Here is a 22,931-nt window from a genome sequence, read left to right as displayed (position 1 = left end):
AGGCCAGAAGTGGTGTTCATTTTATCATGGAGGCACCTCTTATGCGAGTATAGACGATTTACATCCATGCCCTTCCTCCAGGATTTGAAACCAGGCTCTTAGATATTGCAGTCCGCTCCCCTAATTACTATATTGTCCATGCAGCTGAGTTAAGCGATGAAACATATTAAAAGATTTCCAGAAGTCCCTGAGTATTAATTATGGATATTGGTTATTTCAAATCACCTTTGAAAATAGCATGTTGCCAGCTGGATTGTTCGCAACTTGAAACACTGTTTGTCATCCAAGGTTTCACTGAAAAGCAAAAATATTTTGCTCCTGAAGAATCAGTCCTTGAAATCTATAAAGTTTTATTCAAAATCTATGATAATCAAAAATTTTTAAGAAGCTACTTTTAAATTTTACATTGGTGTATTGTATTTTCAAATAGTTAAGTATATTTAAGGATAAAAGCAATATTTTGTAGATTCTTGTAGTATTTTAATGAAAGATGTTTTAATTTATCATTATTTATCAGACCACCATTATTTTCCTTACAATATTCAATTTATCAGACCATCAAAATTTTCCTTACACTATTCAAAAACTCCACTATGTGAAATGAATTGTAAATAAATGCAATTAATTTTCATGCAATCAATACAATGTATATCTTTTATTTTTCCTCCAAGCCCTAAGGCAGCTGTATACAGTAATTTTTAGCTTTTGTCAACATTTGAAGATCTTCCATAAATTATTCTGGCTTTTTTTACACATTTTTGACACTATACAATAGTACATCACCTACATCATGATAAACAAATACAGTGTTATACATAATTTACAACTTCTTTACAAACTTAAAATATATTAAGTAATATCACTATTCTCCAAAATACAAACAAGCTTGAATAAATATACATATGAAACCTAAATAAATGATTTCTATGATGATGAGAAAATACTGTTTATTTCTGATTTAGACACAAACTGGCATCTTGAATGTGATAGAAACACCGATAACTTCTGGAAAGACAGACAATCACAAAAACATCATGAGAAGGAGCAAAGCAGTTCAAAAAGTTCCGAGAGTTGGTTGAGGAAAAACACCGATAGAAAATTGTATTATGTACCAATTGAGCAAAACAAGGTGTAGGACAAAGCTTGTCTTTTTATGCATAGATAAACAGAATACCAACAACATTGCATAGATGAAAGTGAATTCAAAGATTACTGGTAAACATTTATGAGCGTTTCTGTACAACTTATGAAAACATGCTGGATTACATACGGAAAAGAGAAAAAAAAAAAAAAAAATAGGAAATGATTGTTATTAAAAATGGAATGTATGTGAATTGTTGGATCAAACTGAGAATAATATTGAAAACAAGAACAGAACAGAGAAGTATTAATAAAATATATTAAAAACTTATGACATTGTAAAATTGTTACAAACTTTTTGCAAAAGAAAATGCATAACAAGATAAACATTTATAATGGAAAACAGTTTTGTTCTTGCTGGAAATTATGTGGCAATAATATCTTCATAAAATACTTAAATGGGTAATTTACAAATTTAATTCAAGGATGAAGCCAGTTTTATTTTCTACATAACAATGGATATTTATAACAACTCAGATACATCTATCTAATTTCTGAATAAATTATCACAACTGATTATATAGATAATGTACTTTTACAAGATCAGTATTTCATAATAAAATGGTTAAAAACATATAAAATATACAACAAACAAAAACCAAATATAGTTCATACACAAATTGCACTTTCTTAAATTTTAGAAATATAAACTCTTAACAGTTCTTGTATACAAGTCCATTATGGATAATTAATTAAGACTAATTTTGAACAGCTCTAAATTTTTAAAGAGAATCCAGCATCAATCAAAGATTTATATACTGATGGAAATTCACACAGCCCACGAAAAGCAGCTACTTGTACCTGACACAGCTGACTTCAGTCAGAGATAGAGAGATTGATTAAATCACAGGTTATTCTCATTTTAATAAAATTTCGTTGCATTTCATACAGGACAATCCGAATAGTTTATAACATAGAACTGACTACATCATGATCTGGGAGGGTCCTCATCTTCAGTGAACCATCTGCACCACAGGAAAATAAACGACCAGCTTCATCAATTTCTAACTGAGAGACTCCATTGCTGATGCTTCGGAATAAGGAGCTTTTGGTGTGCTCACCAGCAAAGGAACATAATTTAACATGGACGCTTAAGCCCCATACCTAATAAAAAATTACATATTAGTAAAACTTAATTTTTAATTGTTATAAATACATGATTAGTAATTGCATAATTCTGTTATGAATTTTGTACATATGTAAATTTTATGTGAAATTGTAGTTCTTCCTCCCCCCCCCTTTTTTTGAGGGGAAGGGGGTTGCCAAAAAAAAGAATACAGAGGAAGGTCTATTTAACATTGAGTAAATGGCTATCTTGCTTAATTGGCTATAGTTTTGATGACTAATTTTTGTCATCAAACTTGGCGACGTTTTGGTTCTCTCCCTGTATGACTGTAATGGGTATTGTAATTGAGCCCATATGTAACTGTAACCGGCCTTTGATTATGTTTGTCGTTTGGATTATTTAATGCACTATTCGAAAACCTCATGGAGAACACGTGGTGAGGTCTTTTCTATGAAGGCTACCTGACATACTCGGATGACATCATTATCATCAGGAAGAGTTTTAAAGAATATTTAGAAAATATTAGGAAGGTGCTTCAGAAATTGATAAAAGCCAATCTAAAATTAAGTCCTGCCAAATGTAAATTGTTCAAACAGGAAGTGACTTACCTTCGACATGTCTTCTATGGAGAAGGTGTGTGTACGGATCCAGGAAAAGTATCAGCAGTTACAGATTGGAGACACCCTGAAAATATGCAACAGCTGAGAAGTTTCGCGGGGCTTCGTAACTACTTTGTGAAGGACTTTTCTTTCACTGCACTACCCTCCCCCCTTTAAGCTGACAGAGAGCAAACTGAAGTTATTATGGACAAAAACGCATTTGACAAACTGAAGTAAGCTTTAACATCTGCAACAATCCTGATCTATCCTCAACTGGAGAAACCATTTATTCTTGACACAGATGCGAATAATGACAGTACTGGTGCTACTTTGTCCCAAGAACTACACAAGAATGTGTTGCATACTAGAGCAAGTGTCTAGGTAAACAAGGAATTATGCCACCAGAAAAAAAGTTACTCGCCCTAAAGCTGTACAACATTTTCCATCATCAACTCTATGACAGAAAATTCCCACTCCACACAGATCATGCATCTTTGACCTGGCTATTAAATTTCAAGCATGCGAAAAGCCAAATACCCAGATGGGTATAGAGAGTCCAAGAATATGACATCACTATCCATCATCGGAAGGGATCATCATACGGAAACACCGACACCCTGACTAGAAGACTCTGCCTGGGGTCTTCTGAAACTTGTTCCATATTCAGAACTTGTTCCATATTAACATCTTGTTCCAGAAGTTCAAATCAGTTGATGGAAAGCCATTCTAATGGCAGCTAGTACTTCCAAGATCCTGAATGTCATTAAAGAACTACATAGTAGTCCAACTGGAAGCCACTTTGGAATAATGAAGACTATGCATAGAGTTCGAAACCACTTCTAGTGGAGTAGAAGGGCTGACTTGCAAAATTGGCACCAGTCTTGCAAGAGGCTGAATGACGTCATGGTTTGGTCTGTAAATTATCAGATTCTAAGCCTAAAGTCATTCATTATAACAGGCTAGCCCTTTACTATGGCCATGGTACATACATAGTCTCCATGGTGTATAAAATGTAAATAGAGTACTAAGATCATGGTCTTGTATATGAATTTATTTATTGACTTGGTGTTTGATTTATTATTTATTGAAGTTATTGTTTTAGTATTGCACTGATTTTCCTTAGTTGTAAGTATGGCTTCCTGTCCAGGGATTATACTGCCCAGGATGGGCAGTTGTTGGGAAGGGGACTATGCAAAGGGAGAATTTTGAACATATAAAATAATTTTAGTGATATTATACATGAAACTTTAGGTATATTTTAATAATGTAATATGAAAATATAAATAAGTGAAGCTTTGCCAGAAAGGTAATAATACAGGCAAGTCTATTCAACATCAAGTAAATAGCTATTTTGTTCAGTTGACGATGTTTTTGGCGACTAATTTTTGTCACCAAATTTGGCAAGAGATCAAAATCACCAAATTTAGCAATTGTTTGGCTATATTTTGCTGTAATTGATCCTTAAGTAACTGGTCCTCATATTACATCCAATAATTTCAAGAAATGGAATTTACTATAGAGATTTCTCAAAACTTGAAAACTATATAAGAGCAACTGCTCTCAGTAGTTGATAGTTCAGTATGAGATATGGGCTTTGTACTGAACCGTGCTTAATGTTCTTAGTAGTTTCAAATGTAACTACTCATTGTGTTCTGTGATACGGAGAAGGGTTATATGAGTATTTTTGTGGAAAGTTTCAAAACTGTAAAGTGTTTCTTTTGATGAAATAAATTTTATCAAGCTGTAATTGATTCTGTGTGCATCCAATCTATTACCATCCCATACTTATGCAACAACACACAGGAACATAATATAACATGGACATTTTAGCTCCATACCTGATGAAATTTACATATTAGTAAAATATACTTTTGCAGTTGTGTATGTGGCCCATTTTCAAATTTTGCTGACATATGCTGCACCAGAAGAAAACAAAGAAAATTCAAAATCATATTTAAATGTTAATTTGAGCAATGGACTGCATAAAGATGACTACCTACAATTTAAAATATATTAAAAAAATCAACTGACATTTTTAGATATAAATTTAGCAAATCAATAAATAACAATTTATCTTCCACTTCCTGTCAAGTCCGTTTGTTACCTTGAGATTATTTTATTAATTTGTAAATCTGCCTAAAGGCAGTAGTATGTATTCAAAGTAGTGAAGCTTAGCTTGACTAGTTTATCTGTGTCATTGAATATGTAGTGCGCCTTTTAAGCAGATTTAAAAACTAACTGTGGATAAAATAATCTCAAGGTAATGTTGGGAATAAACTTGACATGAAATGAAAGACAAATTATTTTTATTGATTTGCTAAAGAAAAAAACTTCTGTAATTAATTTTTATCATAAATATAACACCCTAATAGTTTATGTTAAAAATAATTAAACTTCTTTATTTAAAAAAAGTTAGCTTACCAAACAATGAGGTTGAATAATGTAAAACTTGAAAGGGGCAGACAATTTTACCAATGATAGCATTTTTTAAGATTTATATCTGAAAAATTTCAATTGATTTTTTGATATTTTAAAAAGTTGTAAAAATATATTTATAGTCATCTTGATGCAATGCATTGCTCAAATTAAACTTTAAATATTAATTCTTCATGAATTTTCTTTATTTTCTGGGGCTGCATATGTAAGCAAAATTTGAAAATGGACCATTTAACAACTGAAAAGAACATAATTTAACGTGAATACTTAAGCTCATACCCAATAAAAGCTGTCTTCTAAATAATCGAAATTTGTAAAAGCTGTCTTCTAAATATTTAAAAATTTGTACAATCTACCCATCCTACAAGTTTGTGCATGTTAACTGAATCACCCTGTAGATAATGCTATAAATATTAAAAAATATGTATAAAGTAAAATATTCCAAAATCAACAATAAGCAGGATGAATGAAAGCTGCAAGCCCAGGTCAAACTTAAGATTCTTAAATAGAACCAAGGGCAAAGGAAACACTTGGCTGAAAGAAAAACATGATATAAAAATATAGGTTTTATACATATCAATGCAAAATAGTAGTAAAATAAATGTGCATATAAACAAAATTATTTAAATGCCGATGGGTTTAAAAATTTAGAGCATTTAGTATAAATTATATCCTTTGATTTTATTTCTTTAAAATTAAATCTAATAAATGGGCAGTGTAATCAGGAGCATTATCTGAATTACTGACAATTTCAAACGCAAATCCATTAAAAGACTTAATATGAAAAATAAAGTAAGTAACTGCGTATCTTCGAGGTCTTGCTAAGTCAGGGTAAAATTATTCTGTACAATTTTATTTGTTAATAAATTGATATTTATTTATTAGTGAGTGATTGCACTCACTAAACAAATTGTAAAAATTTAATTTAGCATTAGATAACGGCATCCAAAAGATGTTTTCTTTCTTTAAAATTTCTGTTCTGCATTATTGTCATTGTGTGGGAACATTCAATACCAGAAACCTAGGTACACAAACAAAGCTCAAAATCACTCTGGTTCCTAGTACATTCCCAGAACTGAATACACCCATTTTGAACTTTTTCAAGTCATATATGATATGAAAATAATTAATGAATAAAGTTGCACTTTTAAAAAGTACCTTTATATCACCATCCGCTGAACCTGTTGCAAAAAATTCTTCTCCAGGATCTAAAGCCAGGCATTTGATAGGAGACTCATGAGCTTGGAACTTGTGCCTCAGTTGTCTTTGCCTTACATCAAATATACCTGATTTTTAATTAAGGAATGCAAACAAAAAATAGTTAAGATATATAAATAGAATTCATAAACTTTTGTAAAAACTAGGCAATGTCTAAATTATGACATTTCAGAAGAAAAATATCAAGAGCACCCGATATTTAAATTTGTTTATATAGTTTTCTTTAGCATCAGGCAAAAATCTGAAGTGCAAGTTCAGTACAACTGAGTCTAATTTAGGGCAAAAAATTCACATAATGTAGGGTCTCTGAAATTTTAGGAGAAACAAGTTATTATATTAAATGATTTGAAAGTGCTTTTATTTTAATTCAATCACTTGCAGATAATGAACAAAATAAGTTTTAGTATTAATTCAGAAGTGAAACAACAAAAATCAGCGTTATATTTTCAAATTTTCACAGGACTAGTTTTGATGGTTTTACCGAACCACCATTATCAGCTGCAAAAGCGCAAATGAACAAGATAGGATACAATGAGCAGATAAGATAAGAAAGCCTGGACAGAAAATAAACTAGTGGCGCCATCTGTTGATGAAACCAGAACTAAAACAATTTCTTTAAAGGACGAAGGCAAAGAGGGATTGGAATTAGGATCATTAACTAGAACAAAGATTTTTTTTTTTTAATGTGAAATGCCTCTAGAAAATCCAGTTCTCCAATGGAAGATGTTTTTTGAATAATTTTAGCAGCAGAAAAATTGAAAGTGTGATTTTCGGATCAACAATGTTGGACAACAGAAGACTTCTGTGTTTCCTTTTTCTTAACATATGCCTCATGTTCCTTGACGCGAAATTTTAAGGCTCTCTTAGTTTGACCAATGTAAATTAAACCACACTGGCAAGGAATCCTATAAATACCCCAGGTATTCATATCCAGAATGGAGTCCTTGAGTATGGAACTTGGAATTTTATTGATGGGAGAATAAACGACCCGAAAGTTAAATTTGTGCAAAATGTGTGCAACTTTATAGCTAATTGATGGAAAGAAGAGAATGACAACAGAATTTTTATAATCTCCTAAAACAAGAGTGTGCCTTTTAGTGTGTTGAGATGAGAATTTTTAACTGCTTGATTAATAATGTTGGGTGAAAAGCCCCTGTCAACAGGTATTGCTTTTAAATAAATTTCATCAAGGGATAGTTTGGAGGAAGCAATAGCTGTTGACAAGGACCTGTCTGCCTAAGGGGAGGGATGCCTTTGTGGAGGACTTTCTAAGGGAAACTGACTTGTATACATATTTAAGTATAAAATCATAACTATCTTGATATGTCATAAATTTATAAAGTAAATATAGCTTAAACAAGTAATCATTTTGCGGTATAAGGTCTACATTTTAATGTATTTCGTAGCATACTTCAGTAATGCCATACGAGCCTAACCTAAAAATTATTATAATTACGTCATAATTGATGGTGAATTTACATTTGATACATATACATTTTAAAAGCCATAAAAAAGGATTAGGAAGTAGTAAAGGATACATATATCTCCCTTTTTGCCAGCAGAAATTAGAATGTGATTTTGAGATGCAAATAAAATAGCCGAACATCCATTTTCATGACACTGAAAACCTTAAAAGAAAACAAAATATGAAAAATTTAAATAAAAATATTAAAAGCACTTATAATTCTTTTATAAACATATATAATTTCAAATATTTTCGTAAATGCATTCATTTCTCTTTACAGTTGATACCAATATTTTTAAACTAACTTTTTAGCCATAGAAAAGTAAATAAGTATCAAAGTAAACACTACAAAAAGTGTACTGACTTCAATAATTGTCTTGCTAGAAATTTTAGCTGCTTGCACAATACCCATTCTGTCTGCATTTAAGAATTAGCTTCTAAATATACAAGATAAAACTATGCCAATTAAAATATTCTAATTTTAACTGGCAATAGTCCCCTTATATTCTTCATTTTAATTTGGACATTTTTCCATTCTGTCCTAAAACTATAACTATTTATTCTACATCAATCTAAACAGTGTAGTTTCAAAATTAATCCTCATCATAAGTTTTACACAATAATAGCAATACAGATAACTTTTACTTGATCCCTGAATAGGGTTTCTATTGCAAACCAAAGGTTAAGCTTCCATACCAGATAATTACGCACTTTCCACTTTTTTCGCTTTGGACAACATCCATCACTGCTCGTTACTGTGTATAGTCTATAAGTCTGAAGATAGGTTAAGCTTTCAAAAACTGTGGAGTACGTATTACAGCCATAACGATGTGAATCAGATTATGCGTCTAAAGAATTGCGTTATTTGGTAATACAATTATGTGGTACCTACAGCTACATCTGTCTGCAAGTGTCATCCTTCCATCTATGCAATAAAACCTCTCCAAGTTACATTTATGCAATATACCATTTCCTATATATGTGCGTGTATAAACCTATGTCTTTTTACTTGGATAAAAATTGTACTTTTTATGCTTCTGTTTTGGAAATTTAGCCAAGTAGAAATGTTCATCATAGTAAATAATTTGGCATAATGTAATAACTGTAATTTTTTTTTTAAATGAAAGGTAAAAGGATACAGAACAAATATCTATTTGATTATAGTTCAATTATTTATGGACGTCCAGATTAAAGATTTGGTACTGTATATAAAATCAAGAAATTAAAATTAAAGGTGGGCTATTCCCTAAAGTTCTATTGACTAATTAATTTCGTAGTATACTGCGTGACTTTAATAATATATGTATTAATTTGAAATTTTCTCAACTCTTACATCAAAATTTAAAGAAAAAAGCCTACACACTGCCTTTCTTTTAAGATCTTTTATACCCTGGCTCACTTATCTCCTCATACATTTCTTTTGGAATTTATCATTATTTTCTTTCCTTGTTTAATTTATAAAACATATTAAAAATAATCTACATTTATATAAATGTATATTTTTTGAGTTTTGAAAAGGAAGGGGGAATGGTGAAAGGGATGCATGAGGCCAAAAAAGGTTGAGAACCACTGTGTTAGCATATACAACAAACCTTCAGTAAAATAAAGCATATCATTAGAAAGAAATGTTAATTTCAGTAAGTTAAAGTTTCCTTTTCTTATTACAATTTCAGCTTGCTGAATTTTGATTGCTGAGATATCAATGTACAAAACGCAAATACTATCAAATGTAGGTTATTAAAATAAAGAGATAAATTAATATATAATTTTAATTACTTGTAATAAGTGACTTCCCTTGCGGCAGAAGAGTGTCCCACAAACACACGTTCCGGTTGTCGTTTGAGTGACCAGCTGTTGCGATTAAACTAGAAGAGCTTAAAAAGGCAAAGTCATTGGCTTGCTTTGTATGGCACTGAGTAGACTAAGAGGGGAAAACACTTCAAATAAATATCAAACATCTACCTTTTTATAATATAATAAATTACTTCTCAGAAAAAATTTTCAATTAATATATAAAATATTTTATTACACGTAACCATATTTTTATAAAGAACCATATTTGTATATATGTTTCTTAACAGTAACATGCATTTTAATATACTGTCAACTCCTGGGTTGCAGGGGATTAGCATTAACCATTAGCTCAAAATGATGGCTAATCCGAGGGCAGTTAAAAAAAAAAAAAAGACAGAGAGGAATATTATAATTAACAGAAAAATATCAACATTTTACATACATTTTCAAATAGTTTAATCTGCAGAATAAATCCGTTTGGTTATGTAAATTAAATCAGCAATCAAAACAAATCAAAGATAATAATGTTTTTATTCATATTACTTTAACACATCAGTATAAAACAGAAGATTAGTGGTTGTACACTTATTACATTTTTTTAAATGTTTATTTATTTCCAATTACATACTGTTGTAGATATAAACAACTTCTGAATACTAATACTTTGCTAATTACTACTGTTATTCTGCACAGTTTCTGTACCTTTTATATTTGTAGACAGTTTTTTTATGCTAACTGTTAGTATTTTTTTTCCATTACAGGGGCTGATTTAATATGAAACTTGGCTAATCAGGAGTTGACTACAATACATGGTGATTTCTAGTTAGCAAGGTCAATGAGATAGCAATTTACTTTAGGTAAAACTTAAGAATAGTTATATATATATATATCAAAAGTAAATCCAAATCATGAATACATATTGAGATATCACCATAGAGTATGTCAAATATCCACTTCTCCCTAACTTTTCTCTAAACATAGCGCGGGAACTACCTCCTACTTTAGTTTGACCAGTAGCTGAGACCACTGAACATCGACAGTTTGACCAAAGTTTAAATCTTAACAAATGCATGGGAATTGTTTTCATCTTTTCTACATGTAATGAGAAAATGATGCAGTTTCCCCTAGAAAGTCTTCCACGAAGGCATCCCTCCGCTTAGGCAGATAGGCCTAGTGCACTTTATCATCACCTAATACTTGTACATCCAGTTCAGTTAAAATTAGCAGTAATCCAAATTGCAAAAAACTGGGAACACACAATGAAATAGCTAATAAATTAGATCATTTAAAAAATCATTAAGAAACAGATGACTGCTTATCACAAGGGCAAACTTAAATTAAAACATGATATGTTAAAAAAAATAATGCTTTCATTAATCACAAAAATTTTCGATTTTGGGCTGAAAAAAGACTGAGATAATTCCAAAAATATATAATTTATGCATGTTTTGAAATTTTAAAAGACCAAAATCTTTCATTACAAAATGTAAATAAGCACTTGTAAGCCTACCAGTTTAGAAGGAATAGATGTCTGGTGTGGCAACAATAAAGCCACATTAGCTGGTAAAAAGTATGTTCATAAACATTCTTTGCCACAACCTGTTTTATTAGCTGTGTGTTTAGAAGTGTCTCTGACAAAAAACTACTGTCAAATTGCATTCATGGAAGAACTCAAAACCCCAATGAAAGTTGCTACAACGCTTACAAAATGTATTTCTTTCATTTTGCAATGAAAAATGTTTCCATAAGATAAAAATGCATAATTTTATTTGAGTCAAAGATAATAAGGATTAAAGTCATTCCTGACAAAACTGTTAAAGGAACCCATAAACAGAAGTAAGTTGCACTCCAATGTGTATGGTGATTAATAAGACCGATTGCCACAGCAGTGAGCTGAAGTTTTAATCCTACTAAAAATGGACACTTCCAGACTATAGTGTCTTATTTTTCTAAAACTCCTGTTGAGAGTTGGTGATATAGAAAAAAAAAAGGGGGGAGTGCAATATTATCAATTCTATCAGCTGGTGCATTTTCAATCAAAATTAAATAGTAACATGATCAATGGCCAGTATCCATTGATATGAGACTTGTAACAATAACATAAATAAAAATTATCAATCGAACCTAAAATTAGCACTGCTTTGTATTATTATGAATTCTTAGTTTAACATATGAGTTTAATGCATGAGAATAACTTTCAAAACACTCGCAGCAAACTGCCCCCCCCCCAAAAAAAATAATGCACTAGCATTAATTGCTTGACCGTCTTTGCTTACAGAATTAAACAGCATTACATAAAAGTCCTTTGAACAAAATCAACAGTCATTTTAAGGGCAATTCAAATTTTACTGAAATCTAGAAAAATGTTTACACTCATCACTTTGAATTTTGCTTTGTGCAGCCAATTCTTAATACACCTACAGAATTATGTTGATATTTTACATAGGCATTATTTGAAAAGCAGGTAAAGCGATTATAGATAAAAGTAACATTTTCTAAACCAAATGGATATTCCCTCCATTTTCTAAAGCAAATGCTTAATAACACTGTTCATGAACAATTTAATTCTTTGCAACACGAGGGAAAAAAAATTAAATAGAAGTAAAATAAAAACTTACAAAAAATGGTTTGTTGACAGAGGATCCAAGTCCTACTTGCCAAAGACTAATGATACCATCACCGTCAGTTATACCAAACTAAAAAGCAAGATAAATGCTTTAAAAACATGTATATATGTAAACATCTGTCAAAATTCAAAACATGTAAAGCCTTGTACATCAGATTTAAATAAACTTTTAAAGAATGTATATTTACTTTAAATATTACTTCTAACATTCTTAACTATTTTATTTTAAATATATAATTTCTAAGCAAAGATCTTCTGAATAAAAGATTCACATGGTTAAAAGCTACTCCACATTACGAAGCTAAAGAACTGCATTACTTGTTACAGTACATAACAAATAATGCAATAAGCACTAATCTAGATACGCAAATTAAGTTTCTTAATGTTACATTAAAAATTACTTTTTCTAAACTATTATAAATAAGTAATAGTGTGAACTGTGAGTTAATTCCAAAACTTTAAATGTAAAGTTGTAAGGTTTGTCCTCTTTCTTCTAATTTCATATAATAAAACTTGAACTTGCTTATTTTTTCGTCAATCCAAACTTCTCTTTAGGTTGAAATTATATGCAAGGTTCTATATGATGCAGCTTATAAGATGCAATTCATTGCTACAGTCACATTTTTAATAAATAAGTTTAATTTGCATGTCCAGATTAATGCATGATCTGTAACAAAATTTGATAAAAGAAAAATATGGTTAGCACATGATGCAGATATTGTTGCTTAATAAGATTTCATGTTTAAAAGAAACCGCACAAATGCACAGAACAGACACAAATTACAAAAGCCAAATTGGAAACTTAAAAAATTTCCAAAACTGTGCATTTGCAATAAATTTTAAAATAAGACAATTTTTTTTTTGACTATATGGTTAGAAAGTGGAGTTTAATTTATTACAGATTTAGTTTGAGCTTGGTATCGAAAAACATAAAACCACTAGAATCCATACCCATAAAAGTATTTTACATCTAAAGTACTTCAAACTTATACTGTCTTAAAAAAAATTATTATAACTCAGAAAAGAACTGCACCTCTTTTTTTTTTTTTTTTTTTTTTTTTTTTCCCCCACAGGAATGTTACTAGAATTGTGTTCTCAAAATTATTATGCAAATTACACATTACTAAATATGTAACTTAAACAATTACAGGGTGTCTTGAAATAATGTTTACAGACTTCATACCCGGGAATGTTAATAACTTTTATGGTATGTATATCTAAAAGTTATATAGGTTCAAAATGGCTGCCATTAACAGCAAGCAATGTATCATCTGCAAAACTACAGAAAAGTTCAATAAATAACAAATATGATCTCAGCAAGAGAAGAAGCACAAGTAGCCTTAGATGCATGTCATCTCATGTCTGTATACGATGGCAGTCTGTAATATCAAACCACAACTCCATCTATTGTCATTCTCTTATTGCTGCATTATCCTTTCTTAAGACCATACTCCCCCCCCTTGAGCTTATTAAGTAACATTGCATTGTGACTATTGCAGAAGTATTTAATTCTGTTTCTCATCATCTTTGCACTTTATACACAGTCATAGTTTTCTCATTTCACTTTAAAATGCACACACACACTGCTTGAAACAAAATGTGCATAGCTCTACTATATAAGGCACACTGCTCCTAGTGGATTGTGATGACACTAAAAACAATAAAATGCCAACATGCACTCCCATACACTCTAAGTAGACGATGTTGCTTCAAACACATAATACTCATTCAGGCCATTTTCAATAGTTTCTCTGTAACTGTAGTTCAAACAAATGTAAACACTGTATTGGGAAACTTTGCATAATATCTGATTCCAAAATAACATTTAGTGTCTAAGAATCATCTTTATTAAAACATTTTTCAGGTTCAGAAAAATCCTCTCTGTCTCAAACAAAAGTACTCAAAAACTTACCTTATTGCCTTGTAAATTAAACAAAATTCTAGTAACTTTTGCAAATGTTCCTGGTTGGCGAAGACATGAGATAGCTGTTTCATGATTCCATTCCCAAAGATTTACTGACCCATCTTGAGAACCAGAGAGATCTATAGTGAAGTTATTATCATTAGTATTAAACAAACTAATTTACAAAGAAATTTTTATTTATTAATTAAACTAATTTCTATATAGAATTTTATAGAGAACTGCTAACTAATAACTAGGACTGCAATTTATATATGAAATATTAACCTTATAAAGAGAAAATTTGCTACATAATATAGCATAAAATTACTACTCTTTGATTGACTGATTAGATATAGAAAAGTATTCAAAATGAAATTCAGTATAAAAAATCTACTTACACACATTCAATCGAGGATGTGCAGCAAGTTTCCGGACACCATCAATTTTGTGTCTCTTCAGCTGAAAAATTTGTCAGAATATTAGACCAGATTACAAATTAAAAATTTATTACAATTTTACAACAAAATTTCTTACCATTTTCTTGATGCTATTTTTCAGCAATTCAATATATATCAAATATTTATATACAGATTATATTAATAGTTATAATAATCATTATATATTTCACACTTTTAAAAACACTAAATTTTTTATTTTATGCATCATTGTTTGGGAAGATTGCAGTATTAGATAATATGTGAGGTTCAAACAGAAAAAAAGATTACAGATAGTATATAGTAAATGCATGATTTTCTCCAAATAGTATAAAATGTGTGTATGTTCAACAAATGGAAATTGTGTATCTGCAACTTTTCAATTACAATGAGCTCCGAATTATTTCTGTAAAATGCTACATAATAAAATACAGAATCACATGGATAATCCAAGAATGTCCTGTGTAGGGGGGATGAAAATACAGAAACAGTAAATAATATCTATATATATAAAGAAGAAAGTTTGTTCTCTAATAACTCAGCCACTACTTTAGCTATCGTTGCCAAACTTTCTACGATTCTTTTCTGGGTCCTGAAAAAAGTCGATGTCCACTTTTTTCTTTAAAAAAAGTAGCTAAAATCAGAAATATTAATTAAAAACTCGGAAAAACGATCATTTTCGCACTCATTTTTCCGAGTGGCAACAGTCTCACAAGGTAGAAATGAAAATTTGCTTTATTTTGTAAGTTGTTGCCACCGCTCGCTTTCAAATCCTTTTGCTAATAAAAAATTTTGAAGTTTTTGATGAAATAAAAATAGCATTACCAAACATTAAATACATTATACCCTATTCAAAAATTCGTGGGAAGCCATTTCGATTATTCCCATCTTCATACGACTTTAATCAGCCAAAATATTAATTAAAAACTCTCAAAGCACTCATTTTCGCACTTATTTTTCCAAATGGTAACAGTCTCGCGCTTTGGAGATAAGAATGCTTTATTTCAAAAAGTGTTGCTACTGCTCGCTTTCAAATCATAGAGTTTATTAATCAAAAATTTGTAAGTTTTATATAATCTATATAAATAAAGTTGTTCGCATTATTGATTTCTGATCAATTGGGATAAATGTTTATCCACATTTAATTGACTAAAATTGAATATAGGTGAAATATTGGATGGAGTTTGAGCTTTTACGAACATTTGATTAGAAAGACAAAAATTATTAAAAACTGTGTTCCATTGTTGCTGACATGAGAGAAAATTAGCTTATTTTTCTATTGAGATTTATGTGGGTTCCATATCGCATCAGACTGAAAAATGTATGATTATGAATTGTATTTTTTGTACCGTTATTAGAGAAGGATTACAGCAGTATTGTTCTCTCTGTTGTTAGATGCACTAGTCTCAATCTAACTTAACTGGCATTGGGTACTTCTGCTAGTATTGAATAAAATAGAGTTTAATTAATAAAATAATATGATTTATAAGGGAAGCATGCAATCTTTGTCTGATTAAATTTCACCCAGTTCTGCATAATTATACAGGATTATGTTTATCTATTATTTTTTTCTTTTGTTGAAGAGAACAAAAAATTACTTTTAAAATAATTTTGTAGCCAGATACCTTTTTTTGGGGGGAGGGGTAGAGGGTTCCTCAAATTTCCCTATTTTATCCCTCTATTTTGCTTTCACCTTGTACTGAAATTATATATTCTTTGGACGTAATTATATTTAAAAAATACAATAGTTAGGAATAAAATTTAATCAAGGCTGAGTATCAAACTGTTTAAAAAATATAATAGTTTGGCACTCAATCTTTATTTAATAACTCTTCAAAATGAGTGTCTTTAGTTATTCACATGCAAGCAATCCAGCTTAAAAAGAGAAAAATATAAACAAAAATCAGAAAGGCATGACACATAATTTGCAAAATTCACTATTTTGAACAATCCTTGGCTCTCAGTTGTGCAGGTTATCAAAATGTTACTGTATTTAAATGTTTCTCTCCCCAGAAAGTACAGATAAACTAGTGGTGTTGCAAAGACCTACAAGCCTGAAGTCTAATCAAATCTAACTGCCACCAGTATTCTTTTCACTGGTGTTATTAATTAGTACAAGTATCATTGCTTATAGTGTGCATTTACATATGATGTAATTCTTAGTTCTAATTCTCACATGCTACAATTCCAGTAATCAAAAAGTGCAATGTCATTCAATGCTTCTCCTTATTTTTAAACTAAGAAATGGATCACTTAAAAAAAAAAAAATAAATAAAAATAAAAATAAATAAATGACAATCTAGAATTTATAAAGCTGCACTTTACAAACAGATTTTTAGAAATACATTATCTACCAGGCATGACCAAACTGCGGCTTCCAAGCTACTTGTGGCCCTTTGCTCTCTGAAAGGCAACTTGTTTTCAAAAACAGTAGTTTCATTTTTTGAAATACAAATGGAATTTGAAATAGAAATCATGCAATGACATGTTTTTTTATTAATCACTCATTTCTTAGATTATGTATGTTCATTTAATCGATTTCAAATTATCCATTAATGTAACAAAACAAAATTGCAAATAATTCCATATCTGGCAATTATTATTCTGTTCATGTTACTTTTTGAGCAGGTAATGGTCATTAGAATAGCACAAAATATACAAAGTTGATCTAAAAAGTAATTATCTCTAATTTTTTCCTCTCCAAATAATTTTATTTCAGGCTGTTTCTGTTCGCATTCCTTCTGTGTGATTTCATTATTCACAACAGCTGTGATCCACTTGGAAGATTTGCTATTCATTATAGGATACTACTTTTATTCAATCCTTGAGTGACTGCTGAAGAAACCTCTTTTGCCCTGCAATCCATGCAGGGCTGCTTCAAGTTGGGAAAGAATTTTAAATCCAAGAATTTTATTTTTGGTGAGGTAAACCTTTCTATTCGTGCTTGGATAGGAGACTTGTTTCAATTTTCTATGAGTGTCTTTCAAAATTAATTCCCCATTTCTAGGGAAGTGAGGTCATTTTTATGCAATTAGTTCACAGTTTTGCACCGACGCAAAGTAATATGCTACGATGAACAGTTTTCCCAGATGGAACTTTACCTTTCATAATAACTCCTTGGTAATCCTAAGCAAGGATCATAATTTATTTCACTAATGGTTGTGCATGCTGAAATATCTCGGGTCAGTGGGGAAAATCGCTGGATTGACAGCAATTTCAATTCCAGTCAAAATTTTTAATTCAAGTCTTATCAGTTGTTATTTGAGATAAAAATATTTTATCTTCATATCAGTAACTTTACTTCAAGTAATGAGGTATGAACTGAACACAAATGTCCTTCTGGTAAGTTTCTGTCAAAATACAGCATACTGATGCTGGTGAAATCACTTTGTGTTATTTTCTCATACGTTGTTTTATGACCTCATTTCTTTCAAGCTTGACATGAATATCATTCTAGGTTAGACCTGGTTCTTTTTTTTTTTTTTTCCCTTCTCAGTATTTCTAAAATTTTTCACCCCTTAGTACATCTACCCCGTTGTCTCGGCTCTTAAACATTTAAGTTTTGTCTTCCCCCCCCCCTAAAGTATCCTCATATGCTTACAGATTCCATTCCAAACTCCATTTCAGATTTATTTTCTGTACACAGGTTGTGTAAACATTAGCCTGACAATAAGATAAAATATTGATTTAAAATTTTCTTCTGAGTTACTTTACTTAGAAATTTAAGACATGATGAAAAGTCATTTGACTGCTTATTGGGTCCAATAATTAACAGTTAGAATAAGGTGAATCCATACCCCAGTTTGGCAAGAATTCCCAAGCTAAACTATTGTAAAGATGTCTGCTGTGTCACAAAAGGCCTTCATATCAAATGACTATACATGTCTATAGAAATATGGAGAGTTCTACACTGATGTTACATTTGTATTTGTGAAAAAACATTCATTATAGTAGTCACAGGTATGTTTTCTTTCTGAATGATTAATTTTAGTTTACCTTGTATTTCAAAAACAGCTCAAAATTTGGCTAAAAGTTCAAATGGTAGTAGTTGTAATTTACACTCAGCGAAGCCTTTATATAAACTGGCATGAAGTGCTAGATTTATTAGCAATAGATTATTAATGTCCAAAATTACTAGGATGATTTGAGACATAGCTTTGAAAATTTTTAATGATATGCAGTGTACTGATTATTTAAAAATTCTGGCATATTTCACTAGATGTCACACTAAAATATTATAAGCACTCAGGGCCATCATAAGTGATACTGATGATTTTTTTAATGAATTTTTCTACACTGGGCATTAGTAAAACTAGTCATTCCAAGGTTTTGGGTTAAAATTCTTTCAAAATAACTGCTAAGGAGTTTAAAAAAAAAAAAAAAAAAAAAAAAAGGAAAAAACAAACACTTGACATTTTTTAATAATGATTTATAATTAACTCAATTTTTTTTTTTTTACATAATTGTAGACCAGTGCATATGCTTCTGATTTCAGTTTACTTTTGCTAAAATCAAACAACATTAATCATAAACAGAGGAGGATGAATGAAATCAGAAGAAAATATTTGTTTTTTGTACCTGAAGGAAGAATGCTCAGTTGCATAGTAACAAGAAATACAAATTTATATTTTCCTACTACTTAACTTTTCTGAACACAAAGCAGATGATAAAAATGTATTTATTCATTTTTTATAAGTAACCATGTTAATCACATATAAAGTGCCAAATTATCCTATCATCTTGAATTTTGGTCACCCCTATAATATACAGTGGCATGGAGCCCACTAACACGATGCATATTTCAATATTTCACAAGCTTGCAGTGCGTGGTCAGACAAGGAACAACTCAAGAGAGGATGACGTTTCACGTGGCAAGTTGCAACAGAGATTTGCATGTTTTGTATTATAAGGCTTTCTATTCTGGCACTTGAACACAGCTTTAAATCACATTTTATATTATAAATAGATTGCTTTTATTTCATAAAGGCATGACTAAAATGTGTTTATTAAAAAAAGTGAATTATCATTAACAATTATGTATTTCTTTACAGATCCCCACTTGGGGGGAATGTCAATTCCAAACTATTGTTAACAAAGTATTCTGTATGAAATCCAACATTCAACACATTTGAAACATGGATCCCCCCCTTCCTTCTTGTTATAAGACATAAGAAGTACAAATGTTCAAAATGAATCACTAATTAATTTATTTAGGGAGGGGTATACTAAAACAATAAAAGTGAAATTCAAGTAAACATTTTGTATAATAATACTACATTTACTGTAAATATGATCTCACCAGCTGGGCACACTAAAAATAATCCCTGAATAGGAAACACAACATACAACCTACAGATAAGATTGCCTGATGGTTAATGAGGACCTAGAGAGGCACATTTACATCAGTATTCATAAACAGTTGCAAGAATGCATAGATGGAAATGGAAGCTATATATATGCATGGTTGTAATCTCCAAATTATATGCCTGCAATATATATATATATATATACACCATAATTTCCGGAAGAAAGGCTGCATCAGCATAAACGCTGCAATAGATTAAATTGTGCGTGACATCGTCGTGGGCTGTATGGATGCAAAATCTCAACATGTGTCCTGATATATGACATATCAGTTAAGAAAAATGCATGAAATGAAACCATAACTCAAAAATAAATTAAAGGTAAGAAATGTTGAAAATATATTTACATTCACGAATATACTTATATTTACTCACTAAAGATGTCCATATTTGTAATACTCAGACTATATTATAAAAAATGTTGCAACAACGAAATATTAAATTTGGATGACAAAAGGAAATTTTAAATTTTACTTACAAAAGGAATTACAGCAACCTATAGATAATATGAAGCCATCAAAATCTGATTCTTCACTATCTGAATTAAAAAGATTTAATAAATCCTGATCTAAGTCCAAGTCTTCCAGATCGTCACATTCATCCTCTTGGTTTACAGTCTCTTTATCTAAGAATATAATTTCAGCTTCTTTGAACCCTGCTATTATTGACCACGTTTTTAGCGATTTTCATGCGCTTCCTACCCACTTTGCAACTTCTTCATAAGATGCTCTACGCATTTTACCGCTTTTGGTATATGCATGCAATCCTTCACTCATCCAACACTGTCACGGCTTTTGGACCTTCAGCTTTGAAGGATTTATTACCCAACAAATCTAATGGTTGTAAGATTTTTGTCAAACAACCAGGAATTATTGCTACGGTCGTAGACAATTTTTGACATCTGGTTTTCACTGACTCAAGTAAATGAGCACACATGGAATCCATTACCCTTTTGGTTGGAAAAAAGATTCTTTACGACACTGTCAAACTTTTTGTAGCCGCTCATGCACGATTGTTTCGCACATCCAGCCATTCTCGTATGCACAAATAATTACGTCATTAGGAAAATCTCCCTTCGGAATAGTCTTTCGTTTAAAAATGATCATCGGCTTGTCACCGTTTGCGGCACAAGCTAACACACATGTTAATGACGATCTTTCATGCCCCATCGTAAGCACAGATACAGTTTTTGCACCAGTTTCGTCAACAGTTCTGTTTGCAGGAGAGTCGAAAGCTAACGGCGTTTCATCCATATTTATTATCTGTGACTGAAGAAGGTTTTTTTTTTTTTTTTTTTTTTTTTTTTTTTTTTTTTTTTTTTTGTCAATAATATCTGTCGCATACTTTAGAAAAGATGCCTTTTTATCCTGCCAGTCCATTGGTAATTGTTGCCCGACTGTTGTTCTAGTACGCACAGAAATATTTTTTCTTTTCATAAATTTGCTACACCAGCAAGGCACTCCTTTGAAATCATTTATGCTCATTTGTTTTGCTATATATATATATATATATATATATATATATTTTAATTTAAAGAAAAAGAAATCCTTGTGCACCACAAAGTATCACACGAGACTTATAAATCGTAAGTAAAAAAGGCAAAATTGTAAGTAATATCATCAGTTTTCAACAATACAATGAAATCATACAAAAGAATTTAAAAAAAAATAAAACAAGTAAATACAAAAGTATAAAAATGTATAAAGAAATCATTAACAATGTTTAAAATAAAAGTCAACAAAATCGTTGAAAGCTCGGTAGGCCGAAGTCGAAGATACAAAATCATAACATTTCGGCGGCCAATGAATTCCATCTAATTTTAATCTACATTTCAAAAGATTTCTTTCTTTATCAAGAAATGGACAGTCAAAAAGAAGGTGGAAAACACTTTGCTGGACGCTAAGATTGCAATTACACAAATTGGAAGATGTCAGCTTAAATCGTTCAAGATAAACATTAAACTTACCATGTCCAGACAAAAATTGCGTAACTTTAAAATTGAGCATTAAGTCCTTAATTTTCAGTCTTTCAAAAATAGTTGGGAAGAATGTTTTTGTAACAGATCCCTTATCAGAAGAGATATAATCACAGTTCCACCACTCAATCATTTTAGCTTTGAATGTTTTTTTAATAAGATTTTGGAATATTTACATCAACATTAATATCATTTTTAGTTGCATTCTTAGCAAGCCAATCAGCTCTTTCGTTTCCATAATTACCCGAATGACCCCGGACAAATGTAAAAAACACTGAAATACCCTTCTTCTCCAGATCTCCGAGAGACTGCTGTATATTAACAATAATATCATTACATAAAGAGGTATTTTTAAGAGATTCCAGGGAAGAGAGTGAATCCGTACAGATTAAGTAGCTGGAACCACGTCCATCCTGGCTAATTATCCACTTGATTGCAAAATTAATACACAGAAGCTCAGAAATATATACAGTACATTCGTTTCTAATGCGAAATTAGTGACACTCAATTTCAATATCATCTTCAAAAATAACATATGCAAAACCAACTTTATTATCAATCCTACTACCATCCGTATACAACACAAATGAGAATGAATTTACATCAGTGTCCATACTATCCAGAATATATACTGGTTGTCTTACAGAAGGATGTGGTAGAACAGACAAGGGCAATAAATGATCAAAGTGAGAATTGGAGTAATTTGTAAGACTATTCTTGTAATCTATAAAGGTCAGGATAAACAAATCCAGGAGTGGAAATCCGGCAAGAGAGAAAACAGCAATGTAACTAATAGTTTGGTAACCGCTTATGACTCGCAGCAAAATTCGTCTTTGAACTCGAAGCAGGCGTTTAGAGTTAATTTTCTTTTTTAGAGACAATCTCCAAGCTCTACATCCATATGAAATAAAG

The 22,931-nt window shown here is 30.8% G+C and overlaps 1 protein-coding gene across 4 annotated transcripts in view; it reads right to left on the bottom strand.

The window, feature by feature from the left end:
* Positions 1-625: 625 nt before the first annotated feature.
* The window catches only part of Rbcn-3A (rabconnectin-3 alpha), a 266,480-nt gene continuing 244,174 nt past the window's right edge, over positions 626-22,931 (bottom strand). For all 4 annotated transcript variants that reach the window (XM_085810399.1, XM_085810400.1, XM_085810401.1 and 1 more), the window contains 7 exons: positions 14,646-14,706; positions 14,257-14,387; positions 12,337-12,414; positions 9,701-9,845; positions 7,998-8,087; positions 6,400-6,527; positions 626-2,244 (listed from right to left, as the gene is read on the bottom strand). In XM_085810399.1, coding sequence (XP_085666525.1) covers positions 2,047-2,244; positions 6,400-6,527; positions 7,998-8,087; positions 9,701-9,845; positions 12,337-12,414; positions 14,257-14,387; positions 14,646-14,706 — 831 coding nt within the window. In that variant the 3' untranslated portion in view covers positions 626-2,046. The remainder of the gene's footprint in view (positions 2,245-6,399; positions 6,528-7,997; positions 8,088-9,700; positions 9,846-12,336; positions 12,415-14,256; positions 14,388-14,645; positions 14,707-22,931) is intronic.

The sequence above is a fragment of the Stegodyphus dumicola genome, chromosome 2 (assembly GCF_044657685.1).
Source record: "Stegodyphus dumicola isolate Sdum_Otavi_A_Nest chromosome 2, ASM4465768v1".
Taxonomy (NCBI): Eukaryota; Metazoa; Arthropoda; class Arachnida; order Araneae; family Eresidae; genus Stegodyphus; species Stegodyphus dumicola.
Note: the sequence above shows the minus strand (reverse complement) of the source record. Positions and strands in the feature narration are given on the sequence as shown.